At 37.9% G+C, this 23571-nt stretch overlaps 1 protein-coding gene across 1 annotated transcript; it reads right to left on the reverse strand.

The window, feature by feature from the left end:
• Nucleotides 1-2186: 2186 nt before the first annotated feature.
• On the reverse strand, nucleotides 2187-22219 carry LOC590712 (pregnancy zone protein). The gene is made up of 9 exons (XM_030989400.1): nucleotides 22102-22219; nucleotides 20646-20718; nucleotides 18317-18530; nucleotides 16178-16406; nucleotides 15615-15756; nucleotides 6009-6109; nucleotides 4748-4799; nucleotides 3558-3650; nucleotides 2187-2542 (listed from the first exon to the last, which is right to left on the reverse strand). Exons 3-9 carry the CDS (start codon nucleotides 18490-18492, stop codon nucleotides 2352-2354), a joined length of 984 nt encoding a protein of 327 aa, XP_030845260.1. The 5' UTR covers nucleotides 18493-18530; nucleotides 20646-20718; nucleotides 22102-22219; the 3' UTR covers nucleotides 2187-2351.
• Between the last annotated feature and the right edge of the window lie 1352 nt (nucleotides 22220-23571).

The following is a 23571-nucleotide window of genomic DNA, read 5'->3' on the forward strand; positions in this document are numbered from 1 at the left end:
AAAGTGGTAAACCTTTGCGAAAGACGCAATTATTATTATTTTTTGGTGGGGGGGGGAGCAAGTGCAGAAGCTTGTAAGTAATAGATAAACTTTTCTCAACCTTGTGTCAACCTTCTTTCAACAAAAAGGGATTTTTTTTCTTAGGCTCAATATAATTTAAGGTAATATTCATTCCCTTTTGGTAAGCGATGGTATATAGCGAGAGAGAGACAGAGAGCTAAAAATGTATATTTATCATTAATAATAAATAGCATCTTCCTGTTTAATTTCCCTCCTTAATTAATTGAGCATGTTTATACCACAAACTGGCGAGCGAGCGTTTCAAACCAAGAGTTATTTTCAACAATAATGAGTATCAAAACAAGAGTTTTCTTGCTGCAGGACTGGTAGGGCACATTCATAGTGAAGGCGATGTCAATTTCATTTTTAGCGAGCGGGTGGCTTTAAGCTTATTTTATATTGAATAGCATCTACCTGCCTTCCACCCTTCTTCATCTGGCGTTTAGGAGCTGCACATTCGTCAAATGAATATGTTTAAAATTATAATCGCGAGTTAGCGTATCAAGACAGTGAGCGGTTTTTTTGCACTTAGTCTTTTGATAATAATTATAGGCATATTTTTTTCCCATAAAGTAACTGTGTCTTCTTGTTCCGTGAAAGGGAGGGCACAACCGCACAAACACATTTGAGGAGACGTTTTTTGTTTGTTTTTAATTTTTTTCATTGGCGAACAAGGAAGGTGAAAAATCATAGGTTATAATCTTGAATAGAATCTTTCTACATTACGCCCCTTTTGAATCAAACGGGCAAGTATTATTTAAGGATTATTGTTTATTCCTTGTTGGCCAGCGAGCTTAGCGAATGGTCGAAATTCTTTGACTTGCCATTTCATATTAAAAAGCATCTGCGTGCCTAGCATCGCTTTTAAATCACTGACAGTGGCTGATCCAGGGAGGCCCGGGGGGAAAAAACGTGTAAAGCACGTAAATTTTACCCTTTTTGGGAGATGGGTCCCCTCCCCTGGCACCGGATGGATCCGCCCCTGATCACCGATGTGCAAAATGTATAAGCTGTAGCGTAGCGAGCAAGCAAATTTTCTTCCTTTTCGTATAATAGCTTATAAAAATCTGCCTGCCTACCACCCCCTTTTTAAAATCGATGATTATTTCACGAGCATGTGTGCCTATATTTCATACTCCATTTTATTTCTCATTTTCCCTGATGTGTCGTGACGCCGCGCCGGCAGGAGGCCGTCATTAATTATACCGGCACCGTCCCGACCCAAAGTTGAAGGCCAATGCAAAAATATGAAATTAAATCTTCCTATATTCTATTTGGTGTCCCTTTTCCCTTGCCTTTAGCCTTTTCTTTTCTCTTTTCTTTACCTTTTTATTTCCATATTTTCTTGTGCTTTTCTTTTCTTTCTTTTTTTTTCCTTTCTTCCTATCTCTTTTTTGCTGCAAAAGGGAGCATTTGTCTCATACGGGGCACTCCCGATACGTCGGTGGAGCATTTGTCTTCAACAGGGTACTTTGGGGAAGGAGCAATTTTGGAGCATTTGGATTTTACAGGGCCTTTTTGGGAGGAGCTGTCGAAGGAGCAGTATTGTCGGCGGAGCAATTGTCAGCGGAGCAAATGTCGTCGGAGCATATGTCGGCGGGAGCAATTTTCGGCGGAGCATTTGACGTCGGAGCAAATGTCGCGGAGCAATTGTCGCTTTTTGCGAAGCATTTGTCGGCGGAGCAATCGTCGGCAGAGCATGTGTCATGGATTCTTCCACCTACCCTCCAGTGACACAATCAAGTAAAATCCTCATTTTCTAACTAAATTTTGATCTTCCTTTTTCCACATTATGTCATCATAAATAAAATATGCAAGCCAAGCAGCAATAGTGAAGGGAAGATACATTTGCTAAAAGATTTGTGGAGCCAAAGCTCATTTAGTCAGATCTTTGAAAAACGCTGTTGCAGAGTAAGGTTAATATAGCACCTTCAGTTTTAGGAATATTTTGACATTACTCTCTTTATTCAAATGGTTTAAGGCCCATCTGCACTAGTTTAGCCAGGAGGGATTAGACCTCCCTGCATGGTCACTGACATGTGGTTATCTCATCAAATCAGCTCTCAATTAACATAAGAAAAAGGGAACCATGGCGGACCAACGATCACCACTTAGGCATTGTTTGCTATATAGAGGGCGCAAGTAGCTATAAGTAGTGCAGTGGGGCTTTAAAGCTATAATCATGTGGGGCATCTTCGGACTTGAAGCAATCACATTACAAACAGTGACACATCCTATTTCCGAAGGATAATTTAGATATCTCTTTTTTTAAAATAAATAATTCAAGTACATCAAGTCTTCTTACCACTAGTCATGTACTTGAGTGCCTTCTCCTCGATTTCTGATGTAAGCTGGCCGGTGCGAGACAAGTACTGCATGACGTAGATGTTAGAAGCCATGTAGATCATGTTCTGCTCTCCGCATCCGAACGGCATCCTCAGCAGACCATCCAGGTTTGACATCACAGGTCCCATGATGTCACCTGAAGAATAGAAGTAGGTGAAAGACAGAGGGAAGACAGAAAAAGATGGAGAGAGACAGAGACAGAGAAAGAAAGGAGGAGGAGAGAGACAGAGGGGGGGGGGGAAGAGATGAAGAGAGGGAGATAGAAAAAGAGAGACAGAAATAAGGAGAGAGAGAGAGAGAGAGAGAGAGAGGGAGAGAGAGAGAGAGAGAGGGGGGAGGGTGAGAGATAGACAGACAAAGAAAGAAGGAGACAGAGAGAAAGAGAGGGAGGAAAGAGATGGAGAGAGAATGCGTACAAATGAGATAGTGAAAGAGACATCGAAACATTGCGAGAGAGAGAGAGAGATAGAGGAGCGGGAGGGATTGAAAGTGGGAGTTAGAGAGACAGAAGGAAAGAAAACACAAAAGAAAGGTAAGAACAGGAGGCTAGTAATTACACAATGAATATGAAGTAAATGTAACAAACATTTGCAGAGAAACCCCTCAAAATACATTCGTTATGTAGTATGTCTCTTTCTCTCTCTAAGTGCCATATTGTTTGACTTTGGCGATCATGCTGTTCCACAACCCTTGGCTCCTAGCTGTCTGTTTTAGTACCACTCCCGGTTCTTTCACTCCTCTCTCTTCCAACAATTTCTGCAGACTGTCCATCCAAAGTATCCTCCTTCTTCCCCTACTCCTTCTTCCCACAATTTTCCCTGTCAAAGCAAGATTCTCTAGGCCTTCTTTACGTGTAATGTGACCCATGAACTTCAACTGCCTAATCAACATCTCACGTATCCTTTCCTTTTGCACTCCAGCTCGTGTAAGAACTAAGTTCCTCAGTACTAACTTTGTCAGTCCAGGGGATTTTCATCATTTTTCTTACAAACCACATTTCGCAACTTTCCAAATGCTTTTTACTATCAGAGGCTAAAGTCCATATGACAGAATTAATTTTGAGAAAGTGAGATGACTGAGGATATTGGGGGGGGGGGGGCATGTAGTCACCACTGAAGAGGTTCAGAAGAAGAGATAAGACCCAAACTCACCAATAACCTGTATTCTTCCACGAGCAGATCCTGGAACTACTAACGAGGGTAGCTCAAGAGGGATGGTCTGCTCGAAAACCCCATCACTATCATCTAATGTGTGAGAAGAAATGACAGTAGCTTTAAAAAATGACCAGTATTCATAGAAGTAGTCCAACTTTAGGCCAAATAATAGACCGAACAGTACATGTAACTACCACTCTATAATAATTTTATCAAATTCATCCGAGAAACATTGGAAGTGACTATACATCTTACCGGGTTATTATGCAATACACAATTCATACATTCAAATTACTCGCTGTAAAAATGAAATTTAACTGCGAAGACATCTGCATAAACAGAAACAACCAAGGGTCAAATCGTGCCATGTGTCTTTTATAACAGATTTATCTTTTATCTACAATAAATATGGATATTTATATAGCGCCGGTATCCGCCAGGCTCTGATGCTCATGGCGCTCTACGCATATTACCCTGGTTGTAGCCAAGCTGCCAAAGTAACTAGTTCTCAAGCATATCAGGTACCCATTTACACCTGGGTGGAGAGTGGCAAATGTAGATTAACATGTAAGTATATATTCTATCCAAAAATGACAGATCTTCCTATGATGGCTGGTTAATAGTAGGGATAATGAAAGCATTTTTATTTCATGATTATATCAGGAGATTTATTCATTTTTGGATGAAATAAAAGGATAAAGTCAAATGTTGTAGAGGGAACATGGCAGAGAGTTGCACCACAAAGGGTGCGTTTAAGCTTAAATTTTGAAGGCAGAATGAGCGATTTGTAACGCTCATCGTAAACGCTCATCGTAATCGCAGTTCCACTGTGTACTGTTCATGCTCACTTCTCTGGCTCCTTCAGGCAATTCTCCCTTGGTGGCCTTAATTGGTCTTGCAGCTGGATCCGCAACCTTGAAATGCGCATGCTATGTAGACCATGGTCCATGTGTAGACCCACTAGAGGTCAGTGCATTGACCCCATTTAAACGCGTTTACAAATTGTAAACGCATCTTTTTGTGAGTTTACGATCGGCGATAGTGATCGCCGTTTTTCGGTGATTCTACAAAAGTGAGCATGGACGCAACCATGTTTTAAACTAAACGCGTAACAGATGCCTGATTCTGGCCAGAAAAAGTTAAGCATAAACACGCCCAAAGTTTCCCCAAGCTACCAGTCGCTTTACCATGTGGACAGATCAATTCACTGAAAGTCTCCTCTCGCTCTGAACCTTCAGGCTGGAAAAAAGAAAGTACAAAAACACAATCATTGCGGTTGAAAATGCTAATGACAGTTATTTTAGTTCAGTTCAGTTCAGTATTGATTTAATTCCATACAATATTGACGGTAAAAAAACAAATAGGAATTAGGTTGCTGTGTAAAAACCCTAGAGGGTTCGTCTGGACAGCCACCAGGAACAGTAAAACTAGTATAGGAATCATACAAAATGATATATGGTATTTGAATAAACAATAACAAAAGACAAAACAAAAGAAAACAAAGTAGAACATACATGTAAGCAAAAACAAAACCATACATGTAGACCGCCCAACCCTAAACAAATTTGCACTGTGGAGTAAGTGAGTGTTTTTACAATGTCAGATTGAAGAACTATTACAAAATTGAAAACAATTATGGGGCACAAACTTTGAAAAGGGGCTTCTTATTTTACAGTAAGCTCATGCAGGCAGAAGGTTGAATCTTGAGCCTCGACTTTTAGCTCTATTTCTTCGTTATTTGTATTAAAGGCATCGTTTAACAATGTTAAATCTGAGATGAACGGCCCTACGTGTTATCAGTGTCTGTGATATGGTGTAATATTAAAGCCCTGAAAAAAAGTGCCTCAAAAAGTAAAAATCTTTGACTGACCGGTTTTACCATACTCGTTTTCCCCAATAGACTGTAGTGTTATGAAAACTGTTAGGAAAATGCCAAATTTGGTTACAATTTCCAATTATAAATATCTTGATAATCAGACAGGCGATCGGCTAGTAAAAGTCATTGGGTTCCTGACTGACCTAAAGGTTTATAATTATCATTGCACCATGAGCTAAATTCAGGATTTTGTTTCAGAATCTAAGACAACGTTACTGGATCCCTTTAAACTCTGAACATTCATATTTTATGGTTTAGAAATCACAATCTCTAGCAGTCTTTGTGGGCTACCTACTTCGTCATTGATGCAATAAACCTATTAATTCTCAAATTTCAGTTTTACACACAAAACAAATGGCAATTTTATATCAATAATGAAACTTGTAAATTGCATGTAAATAAACATTATACTTGTTCAGTGTTCAATATCTATTAATGTGTTGTCAATGTATTTTTTAAGCCCTGTACTATTTACTCTATGAATTGAACAACTTCAGCTGTAAGCTGCTTGTTTGACGATTTGTTTTATCTCAATAGACCAATACAATATAATACAATCATAAATATTTTACCTCCACCAAAATGGTGTCTTCAAGATCATCCGTGACAGGGAAAGTGATGTCATCTGGAGGCATATCACCTCGTTCAGTGTTTGGCTCGGCACTGGCAGTAACTAGAAATATTACAATAATACAATATACAAACAACAGAGTGAGTTAATCATTCTGGAGATGGTAAGTAACTTTGTAAGCACTTGGCTTGGTACTGGCGGTAACTAGGAATATTACAATATACAAACAACAGAGTACGACCCTTGAGAGACCAAATGCCAGTAAACAGTGAGAGCAAACAGTGGCATGAACGGCCTGCCATATTTAAGTTCAACTTAAAGTCGATCTTAGTTTTTGTGAAACACTCCCCTGGTTGGCTGTCCGACACATGTATGTACGACAATTGCTCTACGAGCAATATCCCACACTAACCAAACTCCTAGCTTCAACCCTTGGCTGAAAACTATACCTTAAAGCGTGACTGCACTACTAGTACATACCTGCCAACCTGAGACAAGAGAAATTAGGAGTAAATTTTTCTGGATGGACTACGAGGTCGCGAACCACCGAAGGATTGGGGTAGTAGCCAGTAGATTGGGGGAGGGGGGGGGGGGGGGGTACACAGGACTTTAGGGTCTATTTTTTTTTCTCTCCATTTTAATGGTGCAAATGGGCCTTTTCCTTCAACCTTTTCGCCCCACACATAAACAATTTTTGAAATATCAAAATGTGAACACTCACAAAACTACATGTTTCACTACCCACCTCAGTTAGGAGCCCTATTTTGCAAAGGTATATAGTAGTAGTAATCCAAAATAAATCCGAGGAAGTCCGGTAAATAACAAGCTTCCACGATCGCCATTAGGAAAACATCTCATTTGAGCTCTGCTCACCAGTTCACCACTTTTCCTAGCGCTGATAGGAGCACTGACCACTGATAAAGGGATTACCAGTAGGGTCCATGGGGAGAGAGACAGCGGTCAATCATAGCCTAGTTACTGATAAAGGGATTACCAGCTGGTATCTGATATCCAGTCCAGATTCATAGTCTTCTCATCGCAGACCCTACATCTATATTTATGATAGGCCTGGATTCAGTGTGTCTAAAGTCTCACTTCATATTGTTTTTTTTAGCAAGTACTAGCTATTTAAGTTTCTTTTACCTATAGAAGAGAACATTGATGTGCTTGGCAATGGAAAAATTCAGAAGGAAAATATAAAGGGAGGATAAAATAGGGAAAGACGGGTGATAATAAGGAAAGATGAAAATGGAGGGAAAGAAGGAAGAGAAAATAAAGAATAGCATAAGGAAAGATGGAAAAGGAAGATAAAAAGTTTTAAAAGAAATACATAAGGAAAGATGGAAACAGAAGATAAAGAAGGTTGGAAAAAAAATACATGAGAAAAGATAGAGAGAATAAAACAAGGTGAAAATAGAGGAATACATAAGGAAAGATGAAAAAGATAAAATTAGTAGAAAATAAAGAATAACATAAGGAAAGATGGAAAAGGAAGATAAAAGAAGGTTTAAAAAGAAATACACAGGGAAAGATGGAAACAGAAGATAATGAAGGTTAGAAATAAAGAAATACAGTCATGAGAAAAGATAGAGAGAATAAGACAAGGTGAAAATAGAGGAATACATAAGGAAAGATGAAAATTAGAAAGACAGAGAAAATAAAGAAGGGCATAAGGAAAGATGGCTAAAGAAGATAAAATTAGGAGAAAATAAAGAAATATATAATGAAAATTGGAAAAGAGATGTTGAAAGAAGGAGAAAAATAAAGAATAATATCAGCCGAAAGGTATACAGAACAAAGGTGATAATAGTGAAAAACATGAGGAAAGATGGAAAGGAAAGATGGAAAGGAAACATTGAGAAGATAAAGAAGTTAATTGGACAAATAAACTTTTAAAAAAAAACACCAACCAACAAGCGTTAACTGGACCAAACTTTGATTGGTCATGTTGCTGCATGATAACCTAAAAAGGGCGACTTGAAATAATCGCACTGTCACAAGTATTTTAGTTTTCTGCATAAATATAATCATTACCTTAAAACATAAAGGTTAGATGGCTTATGTATTGAACCAAATCATTAATAGGCAAGCTTGCCCAGTACCTCTTTGATCAAACGACACGGCGAATTTTTAAGAACACTAAAAGAAAATACACTGAAAAACGGCCACTCAGAGTGCCGGGCGCATTCACGATACTGCATGTGGCAAGCTGTTCCGAATTGGGTGGCGGAGTAACGCCTTTAACAGAGGCTATATTTGTCAACCTTACCCGACTTTCAAATGGAGAATCTCACTTTTCGGTGAACGGGGACCGAAATACCCCACTTGCGTGTCTGGTTTTACAGACCGCTTTCTTTCCCGATATCTTCGCGTACACCAAGCTTCGTGAGAATGAGCAATCTCAGAATCTGGATGAATGTTGTGTAGTGTGAGGTTCATGAGTAATTATTGTTATAAACTACGACATATAGTATGGATGATAATGTTTGTCAAGTTTATTGCGGACTATGTCATCCTCATAAAATTATTAGATCAAGTAAAAAGGCTTCAATTAAAATAGTTAAACATGACCAGAAATCATTTTGATGTTAAGATATTTTTGAGGCACTTCTCGTCATGATATTGAATTTATAACATACAACGAAACGAGGACATCATAATCATAAAGACGTTCGTTGTGCAGATATGTATTTGCTTATTAATACATACAGTGACAAAAAGAATAATGCGCTATAATCATGAGTAAGAAACCAAGAGGTTTCGGAGAAAGGTAAAAAATCATCCGAGCAGTCAATTAGGCAATTCTTCAACAATCTTTAGTATCAAAAAGTGAAAAGGTTTAACTGTCGTGATAAAAATGAGCTAGTCATAGAGATTTTTTATACAAGTGAGCATCGAAATATTTCTTTAACGAACTGCTATAAAATTTTGAAACCAAATACTCTTGTGCTGAAATTCCATATCCTCAGTATCGAGAAGCATAATGTTCCATTATGGTTGCATCAACTATTGTAAAATAGATTAAGTCCTTCGATGTCTTGTAATGCCCTAAATGATTACTCAGCTAATTATTATCTTTCTAAAGGATTGTAGATTTGAGAGTTTCTGTTTCTTTCGTGTTACATGCAATGGATATTCAATCATCACGGCTTGATGTGTTGTGGGGAAATAAATATTGTATCCTATACGTATACAGATCATATTAAATCGAATAAAAGTTTTATGAAATTCAATTCTTATCTTGCCAGAATCATCATTTTTTTTAAATACCGTCTTTATAACGAATTCCAAGAAATATGCCGTCTGCCTAAACGACCACCCCCCCCCCTATTTCAAATTTGACGTCTGAGCCCCGGCCACTCCCTATTTTCAAATCCTTGATCTGCCGTTTGGGGGGGGGGGGGCAAGAAATAGGCAAAGAAAGTTGAGTAGACCTTCAGATTACGCACGGAATAAATGTAACAAAAACAATATTTACAACATTCTATTCTTGCTTTAATACCTCAAAAAATTTTAACGGTCAAACCAACAAAATGTATGTTTTCCCGGCCTATTCTTATAGGCCTAGGCCTACACCATTTTTCTGAACGCGTTCGAGTTTATTTCGTCTATGCGAATAGATTTGGTGGCGGAGTAACACCTTTAACAGAGGCTATATTTGTCAACCTTACCCGACTTTCAAATGGAGAATCTCACTTTTCGGTGAACGGGGACCGAAATACCCCACTTGCGTGTCTGGTATTACAGACCGCTTTCTTTCCCGATATCTTCGCGTACACCAAGCTTCGTGAGAATGAGCAATCTCAGAATCTGGATGAATGTTGTCCTTGTAGTGTGAGGTTCATGAGTAATTATTGTTATAAACTACGACATATAGTATGGATGATAATGTTTGTCAAGTTTATTGCGGACTATGTCATCCTCATAAAATTATTAGATCAAGTAAAAAGGCTTCAATTAAAATAGTTAAACATGACCAGAAATCATTTTGATGTTAAGATATTTTTGAGGCACTTCTCGTCATGATATTGAATTTATAACATACAACGAAACGAGGACATCATAATCATAAAGACGTTCGTTGTGCAGATATGTATTTGCTTATTAATACATACAGTGACAAAAAGAATAATGCGCTATAATCATGAGTAAGAAACCAAGAGGTTTCGGAGAAAGGTAAAAAATCATCCGAGCAGTCAATTAGGCAATTCTTCAACAATCTTTAGTATCAAAAAGTGAAAAGGTTTAACTGTCGTGATAAAAATGAGCTAGTCATAGAGATTTTTTATACAAGTGAGCATCGAAATATTTCTTTAACGAACTGCTATAAAATTTTGAAACCAAATACTCTTGTGCTGAAATTCCATATCCTCAGTATCGAGAAGCATAATGTTCCATTATGGTTGCATCAACTATTGTAAAATAGATTAAGTCCTTCGATGTCTTGTAATGCCCTAAATGATTACTCAGCTAATTATTATCTTTCTAAAGGATTGTAGATTTGAGAGTTTCTGTTTCTTTCGTGTTACATGCAATGGATATTCAATCATCACGGCTTGATGTGTTGTGGGGAAATAAATATTGTATCCTATACGTATACAGATCATATTAAATCGAATAAAAGTTTTATGAAATTCAATTCTTATCTTGCCAGAATCATCATTTTTTTTAAATACCGTCTTTATAACGAATTCCAAGAAATATGCCGTCTGCCTAAACGACCACCCCCCCCCCTATTTCAAATTTGACGTCTGAGCCCCGGCCACTCCCTATTTTCAAATCCTTGATCTGCCGTTTGGGGGGGGGGGGGCAAGAAATAGGCAAAGAAAGTTGAGTAGACCTTCAGATTACGCACGGAATAAATGTAACAAAAACAATATTTACAACATTCTATTCTTGCTTTAATACCTCAAAAAATTTTAACGGTCAAACCAACAAAATGTATGTTTTCCCGGCCTATTCTTATAGGCCTAGGCCTACACCATTTTTCTGAACGCGTTCGAGTTTATTTCGTCTATGCGAATAGATTTGGTGGCGGAGTAACACCTTTAACAGAGGCTATATTTGTCAACCTTACCCGACTTTCAAATGGAGAATCTCACTTTTCGGTGAACGGGGACCGAAATACCCCACTTGCGTGTCTGGTATTACAGACCGCTTTCTTTCCCGATATCTTCGCGTACACCAAGCTTCGTGAGAATGAGCAATCTCAGAATCTGGATGAATGTTGTCCTTGTAGTGTGAGGTTCATGAGTAATTATTGTTATAAACTACGACATATAGTATGGATGATAATGTTTGTCAAGTTTATTGCGGACTATGTCATCCTCATAAAATTATTAGATCAAGTAAAAAGGCTTCAATTAAAATAGTTAAACATGACCAGAAATCATTTTGATGTTAAGATATTTTTGAGGCACTTCTCGTCATGATATTGAATTTATAACATACAATGAAACGAGGACATCATAATCATAAAGACGTTCGTTGTGCAGATATGTATTTGCTTATTAATACATACAGTGACAAAAAGAATAATGCGCTATAATCATGAGTAAGAAACCAAGAGGTTTCGGAGAAAGGTAAAAAATCATCCGAGCAGTCAATTAGGCAATTCTTCAACAATCTTTAGTATCAAAAAGTGAAAAGGTTTAACTGTCGTGATAAAAATGAGCTAGTCATAGAGATTTTTTATACAAGTGAGCATCGAAATATTTCTTTAACGAACTGCTATAAAATTTTGAAACCAAATACTCTTGTGCTGAAATTCCATATCCTCAGTATCGAGAAGCATAATGTTCCATTATGGTTGCATCAACTATTGTAAAATAGATTAAGTCCTTCGATGTCTTGTAATGCCCTAAATGATTACTCAGCTAATTATTATCTTTCTAAAGGATTGTAGATTTGAGAGTTTCTGTTTCTTTCGTGTTACATGCAATGGATATTCAATCATCACGGCTTGATGTGTTGTGGGGAAATAAATATTGTATCCTATACGTATACAGATCATATTAAATCGAATAAAAGTTTTATGAAATTCAATTCTTATCTTGCCAGAATCATCATTTTTTTTAAATACCGTCTTTATAACGAATTCCAAGAAATATGCCGTCTGCCTAAACGACCACCCCCCCCCCTATTTCAAATTTGACGTCTGAGCCCCGGCCACTCCCTATTTTCAAATCCTTGATCTGCCGTTTGGGGGGGGGGGGGGGCAAGAAATAGGCAAAGAAAGTTGAGTAGACCTTCAGATTACGCACGGAATAAATGTAACAAAAACAATATTTACAACATTCTATTCTTGCTTTAATACCTCAAAAAATTTTAACGGTCAAACCAACAAAATGTATGTTTTCCCGGCCTATTCTTATAGGCCTAGGCCTACACCATTTTTCTGAACGCGTTCGAGTTTATTTCGTCTATGCGAATAGATTTGGTGGCGGAGTAACACCTTTAACAGAGGCTATATTTGTCAACCTTACCCGACTTTCAAATGGAGAATCTCACTTTTCGGTGAACGGGGACCGAAATACCCCACTTGCGTGTCTGGTATTACAGACCGCTTTCTTTCCCGATATCTTCGCGTACACCAAGCTTCGTGAGAATGAGCAATCTCAGAATCTGGATGAATGTTGTCCTTGTAGTGTGAGGTTCATGAGTAATTATTGTTATAAACTACGACATATAGTATGGATGATAATGTTTGTCAAGTTTATTGCGGACTATGTCATCCTCATAAAAGTATTAGATCAAGTAAAAAGGCTTCAATTAAAATAGTTAAACATGACCAGAAATCATTTTGATGTTAAGATATTTTTGACGCACTTCTCGTCATGATATTGAATTTATAACATACAACGAAACGAGGACATCATAATCATAAAGACGTTTGTTGTGCAGATATGTATTTGCTTATTAATACATACAGTGACAAAAAGAATAATGCGCTATAATCATGAGTAAAAAACCAAGAGGTTTCGGAGAAAGGTAAAAAATCATCCGAGCAGTCAATTAGGCAATTCTTCAACAATCTTTAGTATCAAAAAGTGAAAAGGTTTAGCTGTCGTGATAAAAATGAGCTTGTCATAGAGATTTATCATACAAGTGAGCATCGAAATGTTTCTTTAACGAACTGCTATAAAATTTTGAAACCAAATACTCTTGTGCTGAAATTTCATATCCTCAGTATCGAGAAGCATAATGTTGCATTATGGTTGCATCAACTATTGTAAAATAGATTAAGTCCTTCAATGTCTTGTAATGCCCTAAATGATTACTCAGCTAATTATTATCTTTCTAAAGGATTGTAGATTTGAGAGTTTCTGTTTCTTTCGTGTTACATGCAATGGACATTCAATCATCACGGCTTGATGTGTTGTGGGGAAATAAATATTGTATCCTATACGTATACAGATCATATTAAATCAAATAAAAGTTTTATGAAATTCAATTCTTATCTTGCCAGAATCATCATTTTTTTAAATACCGTCTTTATAACGAATTCCAAGAAATATGCCGCCTGCCTAAACAACCACCCCCCCCCCCCCTATTTCAAATTTGACGTCTGAGCCTCGGCCACTCCCTATTTTCAAATCCTTGATCTGCCGTTTGGGAGGAGGGGCAAGAAATAGGCAAAGAAAGTTGAGTAGACCTTCAGATTACGCACGGAATAAATGTAACAAAAACAATATTTACAACATTCTATTCTTGCTTTAATACCTCAAAAATATTTAACGGTCAAACCAACAAAATGTATGTTTTCCCAGCCTTTTCTTATAGGCCTAGGCCTACACCATTTTTCTGAACGCGTTCGAGTTTATATCGTCTATGCGAATAGATTTGGTGGCGGAGTAACGCCTTTAACAGAGGCTATATTTGTCAACCTTACCCGACTTTCAAATGGAGAATCTCACTTTTCGGTGAACGGGGACCGAAATACCCCACTTGCGTGTCTGGTATTACAGACCGCTTTCTTTCCCGATATCTTCGCGTACACCAAGCTTCGTGAGAATGAGCAATCTCAGAATCTGGATGAATGTTGTCCTTGTAGTGTGAGGTTCATGAGTAATTTTTGTTATAAACTACGACATATAGTATGGATGATAATGTTTGTGAAGTTTATTGCGGACTATGTCATCCTCATAAAAGTATTTGATCAAGTAAAAAGGCTTCAATTAAAATAGTTAAACATGACCAGAAATCATTTCGATGTTAAGATATTTTTGACAATTTTAGACAATATCATATTTAATTGTGTCCATGTACTATATCGAACTAGACAATTATGATGAACTTGAAAGGAACATAATTATAACCAGGAAGTTCCTGATATAACTATGCTTATAAAGTGAAGCAAGGAAGATGAAACTGGCATCTCCCATGTATACCGGTAGCTATGAGAATGGACATAATCCGAACCTATATGAGACTGCGAATAAGACTAGAACATCATGGAGGAGTTCCAAGCAGTACTTATCAAGGTTGGGCTGGCGATGTCCTGGCAAAGTTTGTTTACACTGCAGATTAGGGACTCTAACTCTCTCTTGCTCTGTGGTGAGCTTACCACCAAAATGCACCCCACTTTCGGGTCCAAAGTGGGGTGAAGTTTAAATGGACTGTTTTCGTCATGAGTCATCGCACAAGCATTGAAGAAAACACGCCAATGTATACAGTGTTTATGCACGGTGTATCAACTGCACATGTAATATAAATACACGTGGGCTATACGCATGCAGTTACTATGCAACAACACTGCATGTAGTGTATGTATTAGTACAACATCCGCACACACTTTATCGATATAGCTTGCGCACGTGCTTCCATGTACTAGTACATGCAGTACATGGATAATGACTGCAGTACACGGAACTAACGATCACGTTCGGGCTGCGCTGTGTATATCTTCTATGAGCGCGAGCGCGGATGTCGGCGTGATCTGGTTATCAGTGTGTGTGTGTGTTTATTGGGTTTTTACAGACGTGTATCAATCAGATATGATTATTTACGTCTGGGACCGACCTTTAAACGTCACCATCCGAAAGACGTGACTCAGTTTCGAACCTGCGTCCTCGGCTGAATCAGTTTGTAACTTCCACTTTTTAGCTGGATTACAGGCGCACGCCACAACGCCTAGTTGCTGTGTTATGCTTTAGTCTTATGCAACAGTCGTTTGTTTTAAAAATATTTTAAAATTAAAAAAAATCGGAGTTTTGAGGCATGCACTCGGAATTCGGAGTTGGTATGAAAAATGCGGAGGAACTCCGCCTAAATCGGGGTGATTGGCAGGTATGCTAGTAGCTACTTGTGCCCTCTATATAGCAAGCAATGCCTAAGCAGTACCCATTGGTCCCCCATGTTCCCCTTTTTCTTATGTTAATTGAGAGCGGATTTGATGAGATACTGTAACGACCTGTCAGTGACCACGCTGGGGAGTCTAATCCCTCCTGGCCAAACTAGTGCAGACAGGCTTTAAACTAGCCCTTACCCTATACCTCACCCCAAACACAATTGCAATCCTAACCCTAATCCTACATCTTTGACATAATAGAGCGCAGAGAAATTGTCACCGGAACAAGTATCAGAACACCATCTGGATCATTTTTACCTCTGATTGGCAGGTTGCCCAGCTCTGTAGGTATGATCTCATACTCTAGTGTTTCAGCAGAGTTGCCACATACTTCAATGTCCTCGGAGGCAGGGCGGGCCTCAATCCTGAAATCGGAAGACTCCGCCATTGAGAGCTGGATCTGAGTAGCACAAATAAAATTAATAAATAATAAACGCCATGAATAAAATATTCCACAGGGGTGTTTTTACATCTAAAATGTGGAGTTCCAATAATAAATAATAACAACAATCACAACATAAATAGCAATAATTATAATAATAGTAATACAATATTGACTGGCTTTGAGGGCAATGTGAGAATTAATTGCCCATAAATAATAAAGCAAATGTTACATATTTTGGGTCACCATGAGCTGACCATGAGTTGACAATTATAATAATAGTAATACAATATTGACTGGCTTTGAGGGCAATGTGAGAATAAATTGCCCCAAAATAATAAAGCAAATGTCACATGTTTTGGGCCACCATGAGCCGACAGTTTCATTTTCCAATACGAATTCCTGTGACAATGTTTTTAAAGTATTGACTTGTACTCACCTTCAAACAGCTGCTCAGGTAGTTGAAGATGGTCACCTTGACAGGGACCTTCTCCCCTCGAATGATGGAGTACGGAAGGGTGAAGGAGAGGAAGAAGGGCTGGAACGCTCGGATGGATGCAGCCTCTGCCACGCCTATACCATGCTCAGATGAGAGGCAGAAGGCACTAGCTACCCAGTCAGTGATGGTGTCCGGGATCTCTTCTTCTATCACACTTTGCCCATCAGACCTGACAGAGAGAAGTACCCCATGAAAGAAAATGCTTAGTGTTGAGACTCTCGTCCTTTGTTTTTGGTGAAGCACGTAATGCTTGTGTCATTATAAGAAAAGAGCTGTGGTTTTTCGGATCAAACATGAACAAGCCTTAAATGGTGGTTCTAAGAGAAACATCAGAAACCTCAGTTCCTCCCAAAAGTCTCTCCTTTATACTATTCCTCAAATAAATACAAAGTTTTATCGGTCAAGCTCTTTGCAGCCCTTTGGAATAAATTGCCAGAATATATAAAAACATGTGATACTGTTGACAACTTTAGAACATGTCTCAAATTTCTTTTTAAAAGCAATTTAAATTGTTAACTTAAAGCCTGTCTGCACTAGTTTGGCAAGGAGGGATTAGACCTCCCCGCATGGTCACAGACAGGTGGTTATCTCATCACATCAGCTCTCAATTAACATAAGAAAAAGAGGATCATTGGGGACCAAAGGGCACCACTTAGGCATTGTTTTCTATGTAGAGGGAGCAAGTAGCTACAAGTAGAAAGTGCAGACAGGCTTTAAGTAACATATGTTGAGCATATCTTACTTTTCTCAATATTCTCTTTCTTTTTCTTTCCTTCTCTCTATTATATTCATAGGGACATATTTGTGATATGCGCTATATAAGTATTGTATATTATTAGTTCACCTTTGGCATATAGTCAGAGTCCAGGAGTTGAGATACCAAAAAGGATAACAAATTGATGGTTATAACGACTGGTTCTTTTTTTCTTCTCCATCTTCTTCTTCTTTGGTGAAATAAATGTATATTACGCCAATATCATACAGTACAAAGATTTTTTTCCGTAATGAACAAATTTCCATTCAGTTACTCAAAAAGGACAAAATCGTACCGTGAAGCGATTGATTCATATATGTCAGTCGGATGAAACTTCATGACCAAAACAGAAACACCATCAATTTCTTTGTATGATTGGTATGATAAGTTTGCTTGGAAATGTTGTGAAAATGCCCATGACACGCCCTCCCCCCCCCAAAAAAAAAAGAAGAGGAAATTGCTGTTTTCTGTAATTTTGCGACGATAAGACTAAACTTGGTAGTTTGACAACATTTTGTGGAAGTGAAAGAGGCCAAAGACAAACTATTATTACTATCATTATTTCATTTGGTAGATAAACAAACATGTAGACACAATTCATGAATGAAACTATCACGATGAAAGCAAAAGACAGGCAAAATCATTCATGTAAATGCATTTCTTTTCCTGAGCATGCTTTCCCTAGCTGCCTGGAGGGACAAAGGCAAATCAAAATCACTGCTGTCACCGTGAGGCTTGTAATCCAGACTTGGGAAAGCATGCTTACTTGTGGAGGTGTCATGGTATAGCGGGTCATTCACTTGACTCTCAACCCAAGGGTCGAGGGTTCGAATCCCAGCCCAGCACTAACGTCACATTGCCTCAGATTTTGAAACAAAATCCTGGATTTAGCTCATGCTGCAATCATGATTATAAACCTTTAGGTCAGTCAGGAATTCCACAACTTTTACTAGGCCCATCACCTGATTATCAAGATATTTATGATTGGACATCGAAATTTCATTTTTCGTTTTCCTAACAGCTTTTATAACACTACAGTCTATTGGGGAATATGAGTATGGTAAAACCGGTCACTCAAAGATTTTTTCTTTTTTGAGGCACTTCATGATCATTTTGAAGCACAATTTTTTAGGGCTTCAATATTACATCATATCACAGACACTGATAACACGTATGGCCATGCATCTCGGATTTAACATTGTTAAACGGTGCCTTTAATAGAGTGTTATATATATTTGGATATGATGTTGGAGCCCCATGAGCGTCACAGTCATGTGCGCTACAAAAGAAGCCACCCTTATTATTCATTAATTACCATCACCTACCCCAGTCTTTTGAGATTCCAGAGCCATGTTTCAGGAAAGTAGCTGCGCAGCTTTGTAGGCGGGGCTGCCTGCTGCTCATCCTGCTCCACATCTAACTCTACATTTTGCAATATCACCATGTCAGGTACACCTCGTTCAAGACCCAGATCCGAGTCGCCCACAGGAGCGTGCGCCATTGAAAACGAATAAAAAGTAGATAAACATCCCCATGGTGCTGTATCGAAAGAACAAAACAAAATCATAATATTGACTGTATTTATATAGCACCTTTCTCCAAAGGATACGAAGCACTAGCTGTCCTCCTAGTCTATAAACAAAAGCGCGGGGTACACGGTAGTACAATTTATTTCACGCTGTCATTTTTATAAACAAACGCACAGTTGTAGGCCTACTTGTAGCAGTAGAAATTACTTAAACTCTGTCATGCTTTAATATCAAAAACGCAGAATTTGTAGTGGAAGTTATTTAAACTCCGTCATGTTTATAAACAAACACACGATCTTAGAAGAAATAATTTTAAACTCTGTCATGTTTAAAAACAACCAGATACCGGTAGTTGTAGTAGAAATTATTTTAACTCCATGATCAATCATGTTTATAAACAAATGCATATTTGTAGTAGAAATTATTTTTAAATGTCATATTTATAAACAAATTACACACATGCAATTGTGGTAGAAATTATATTAACTCCATGATACTCATAAACAAACGCACATAATTTGTAGTAGAAGTTATTTAAACTCCGTCATGTAATATAAACAAACACACGGTCTTAGAAGAAATTATTTTAAACTCCGTCATGTTTAAAATCAACCAAACAGTTGTAGTAGAAATTATTTTAACTCCGTCATGTTTATTAACAAACGCACGATTGTACGTAGAAATTATTTGTAAATGTTATGTTTATAAACACACGCACAGCTGTGGTTAGAAGTTATTTTAACTCCGACTTGTTTATAATATAGAAATGTCAATGTCGGGACACTCGATATATAATTTTGAGTCGTGCGCATGTACAGTGTACCGACTTAAACGCTTGCCAGCGCTGCGCGTATATTTATTAAATCAATTCATCCTACTGCAGTCGGACGATTATCACGCCGTCGCGTTCTGGCGCAGTGTTGTATAATATTTGTACTCCTGTCACTGATCATTGCGCCGATCGTTCTGTAGCGCGCATTGCAGGATCCTGCATCGGAACGACAGCAATAATAAATATCTCATGCCTAAGGACAAATTAAACCCATTGCCTGCTGGAACCAGGTGATCCCTGTATTAAGCCTATGGGAACTAGAGAATTCAGTAGTCAACAGGTTAAGAAGAATTGCAGAGATATGTTATCAAATGGTTCTTGAAGATTACAAGTGAAGTACTATTTCTTAGAAATGCAGAGAGTTTGTTCCAAAAGCGTGGGGCCACGGATCAAAAGGAATTGAAACCAGCCTGTTTCTAAAGGAAGTTGGGAATGAGAAAGGAATGAGCTGATGTAGATTAAAGTGAATCTAAATACAAACACCTAGGGTGGTATTCTCGAAAGTGGACTAACTTTAGTCCATGGTTTAATCCTCAGACTAAGTATGGAATGCCAAGTGTCCATATGAATATGTTTTTGAATAATGTAATCTGTCACTATATTAAAATAAATTTAATAACATAATTAATAAACAACAATTTAACTACCGGTATGAAAAAATTATATTATCACTGTCATTTAGGGACATCAAATTATTCAACAATATATTCATATGGACACTTGGCATTCCATACTTAGTCGGAGGATTAAAGTTAGTCCGCTTTCGAGAATACCACCCTTAATGTCTATTCTCTACTACCTATTGAAATATTGATATCTTCTTACGTTTCTTTTCTGATTTATTTCCATTATAACCAATTGACTACTAAATTTCTCACTTCCCATAGGCTTACCACAACAGACACCCAGTTAATGGAGGCAATGGGCTAAAACCATAATAAATACAATCTTAAAGTTATCTAATCAACTTAGCTCTCAATTAACATAAGAAAAAGGGGATCATGGGGGACCAACAGGTACCGCTTAGGCATTGTTTGCTATAAAGAGGGCGCAAGTAGCTATAAGTAGTACAGTGGGGCTTTAAATAATAAGGTAGGAATTTATTCCTTGAAACGCAGCGCGCGTAACAGCTATACTGCTAAAGCCAGGGTAATTATGCTGCATTATTGTAGAGCGCTTAGAGACTTCTGATAAAGTACATGTTAGTGTTAGGCGCTATACAAGCAAATATAATTATTATTATTCATCCAAACCTTCTTGACAAAATCATTAGCAACCTTGAGAAACACTTACGGCAGATGCTTCTCCTCTCCCAGCAAGGTCTGGTTTCTAACTTGAGATCAGTATGGACACCTACACCTGCAGTCTGGGAGTGGATAGAAGAATCATCAAACCAAGGATAATAATAATGAATAATAATAACATTTAATTTTTATATAGCGCTTAATACAAATGTCTAAGGATTCACACCTACTCTGTATAGCTACATTAACCACTGGCAAGTAAGTCTATGCTTGGTTGTATGACACATGCTCCGGCGGTATATACTCCTGTTTCACAAAGACTAAGATCGATTTTAAGTTGGACTAAACTATGGCAGGCCATTCATGCCACCGGTTGCTCTCACCAGTATGATCTTTAGATGATATTTTTTCCTTCAGTAATGTGACCATGATTTGTACATGTATGTCCCTTGAGAGACCATTGCCAGTAAATGGTGAGAGCAAACAGTTGCATTACAGCCTGCCATAGTTAAGTCCAACTTAAAGTCGATCTTAGTCTTTGTGACACACTCCCCTTGATCTATTTCCTATGGTATACAAATTCCCAGTTTCCATCCTGGTCCAAATATGATTAATAACAATAATAATAATTGGATTCATATAGCGCCTTTTCTAGAGGATACAAGGTGCTGTCCCTTTATCTCAATCAACACATTAAGAAGATTTGTAGAGGTACTTTTTCAGATGTTTTTTGAAGAAGTCAAGTGAAGTACTATTTCTTAGAAATCAAGGGAGTTTATTCCATAGACGTGGGAGATTGGGATGAAAGAATTTGAAGCCAGCCCATTCTCAGGATTTTTCAGGAGCCGCTGTACATTATACATGTACTTAATCCATATCCCAATGCAACCCTAAACTTAAAGAGAAGGTTGAGTTCTGGGAAGAGGTGAAAAATAATTTGTGAGCATTACTCATTCTTATTATGCAAGTGTGGAAGAACATCAGTTAAGACATGTTCCCTGAAAAGCATGGCTCTTCAAATGCCTTCATATTCTAAATATGCATGTAACATCGTAAAAATCGGGGGGCCGGCTTTTTACGCCACGTGTTCGTGTAGTCCCACATACATCTTTTTGTGCAAGTGTTTGTAACTTTACCAAGACTTGGCCACATTTATTATCATTTTGATGATTCCAGAACCTTGCAATACACACAAATTCTTATATGCTAGATGATCAACCTTTTCTGGTCGGTTCCACACCGTTTCTTTCACAATGCAATCGCATGACCAGAACTCAACTTCATCTTTAACCTAAAACCCAATCTCAAACCTAACCTAAAACCCAATCTCAAACCTTAACTACAACCCAATCTCAAACTTAACCTAAAACTCAATCTCAAACTTAACCTAAAACCCAATCTCAATCGTAACCGAAAACCCAATTTCAACTCAACTTAAACCCAATTTCAAACTTAACCTAAAACCCCATCTCAAACTTAACCTAAAACCCAAAGGTGCAACTTACCCTGAAGCCTTCAGCGCTGTCGACATGCCTGCTTGAGAATGAAGAAGATGAGCCAGATGGGCAGCTTAAATTGCGTGATCCTTGGATAACATTAAGGCTGTTCAAGGGATTCAACACCTGCAGCAGAAGCACAAACAGTATTAGTAGTTAGGGTAGTAGTAAAAGTAGAAGTAGAAGTAGAAGTAAATGTAAAAGTAGAAGTAGAAGTAAAAGCAGTAGAAGAAGTAGAAGTAGAAGTAGAAGTAGAAGTAGAAGTAAAAGTAGAAGTAGAAGTAGTAGTAAAAGTAGAAGTAGAAGTAGAAGTAGAAGTAGAAGTAGAAGAAGAAATAGAAGGAGAAGGTGAAGGAGAAGGAGACAGAAGGAGAAGGAGAAGAAGAAGAAGGAGAAGGAGAAGGAGAAGTAGTAGTAGTAGTAGTAGTAGTAAAATAGAAGTAGTAGTATTAGTAGTCGTAGTAGTAGTAGTAGTAGAATTAGAAGTAGAATTAGAAGTAGAATTAGAAGTAGAAGTAGAAGTGGAAGGAGAAGTAGATAGAGTAGTAGTAGTACTAGTAGTAGTAGTATTAGTAGATGTAGTAGAAGTAGAACAGAAGTAGATGTAGAAGTAGAAGTAGAAGTAGATGTAGGAGTAGTAGTAGTAGTAATAGTAGTAGAATTAGAAGTACATGTACATGTACATGCCATGAGATCAACCCTGACCCTCATATGCGTTTGAAAGGGGTGTAGGGGCAAATATTGTAAAAAGTCGAATAAACACCACTTTTAGGCCGAAATATTAAGGGCCGGGGTGGTCCAGCATTTTGGCTGAAAAAATTCAAATATTTAAATAGGCTAGTTTCCTCACAATAAAATGTCTCTACATGCCATGAGATCAACCCTGACCCTCATATGCGTTCAAAAGGGGTGTAGGGGCAAATATTGTAAAAAGTTGAATAAACACCACTTTTAGGCCAAAATGTTAAGGGCCGGGGTGGTCCAGCATTTTGGCTGAAAAAATTCAAATATTTAAATAGGCTAGTTTCCTCAAAATAAACGTCTCTACATGCCATGAGATCAACCCTGACTCTCATATGCGTTTGAAAGGGGTGTAGGGGCAAATATTGTAAAAATTCAAATAAACGCCACTTTCAGGCCGAAATGTTAAGGGCCGGGGTGGTCCAGCATTTTGGCTAAAAAAATTCAAATATTTAATTAGGCTAGTTTCCTCAGAATAAATGTCTCTACATGCCATGAGATGGAACCTGACCCTCAAATGCGTTTGAAAGGGATGTACGGGCAAATATTGTAAAAAGTCGAATAAACACCACTTTAAGGCCGAAATGTTAAGGGCCGGGGTGGTCCAGCATTTTGGCTAAAAAAATTCAAATATTAAAATAGGCTAGTTTCCTCAGAATAAATGTCTCTACATGCCATGAGATGGAACCTGACCCTCATATGCGTTCAAAAGGGATGTACGGGCAAATATTGTAAAAA

Source organism: Strongylocentrotus purpuratus, unplaced genomic scaffold, assembly GCF_000002235.5.
Source record: "Strongylocentrotus purpuratus isolate Spur 01 unplaced genomic scaffold, Spur_5.0 spur5_scaffold_18, whole genome shotgun sequence".
Taxonomy (NCBI): Eukaryota; Metazoa; Echinodermata; class Echinoidea; order Camarodonta; family Strongylocentrotidae; genus Strongylocentrotus; species Strongylocentrotus purpuratus.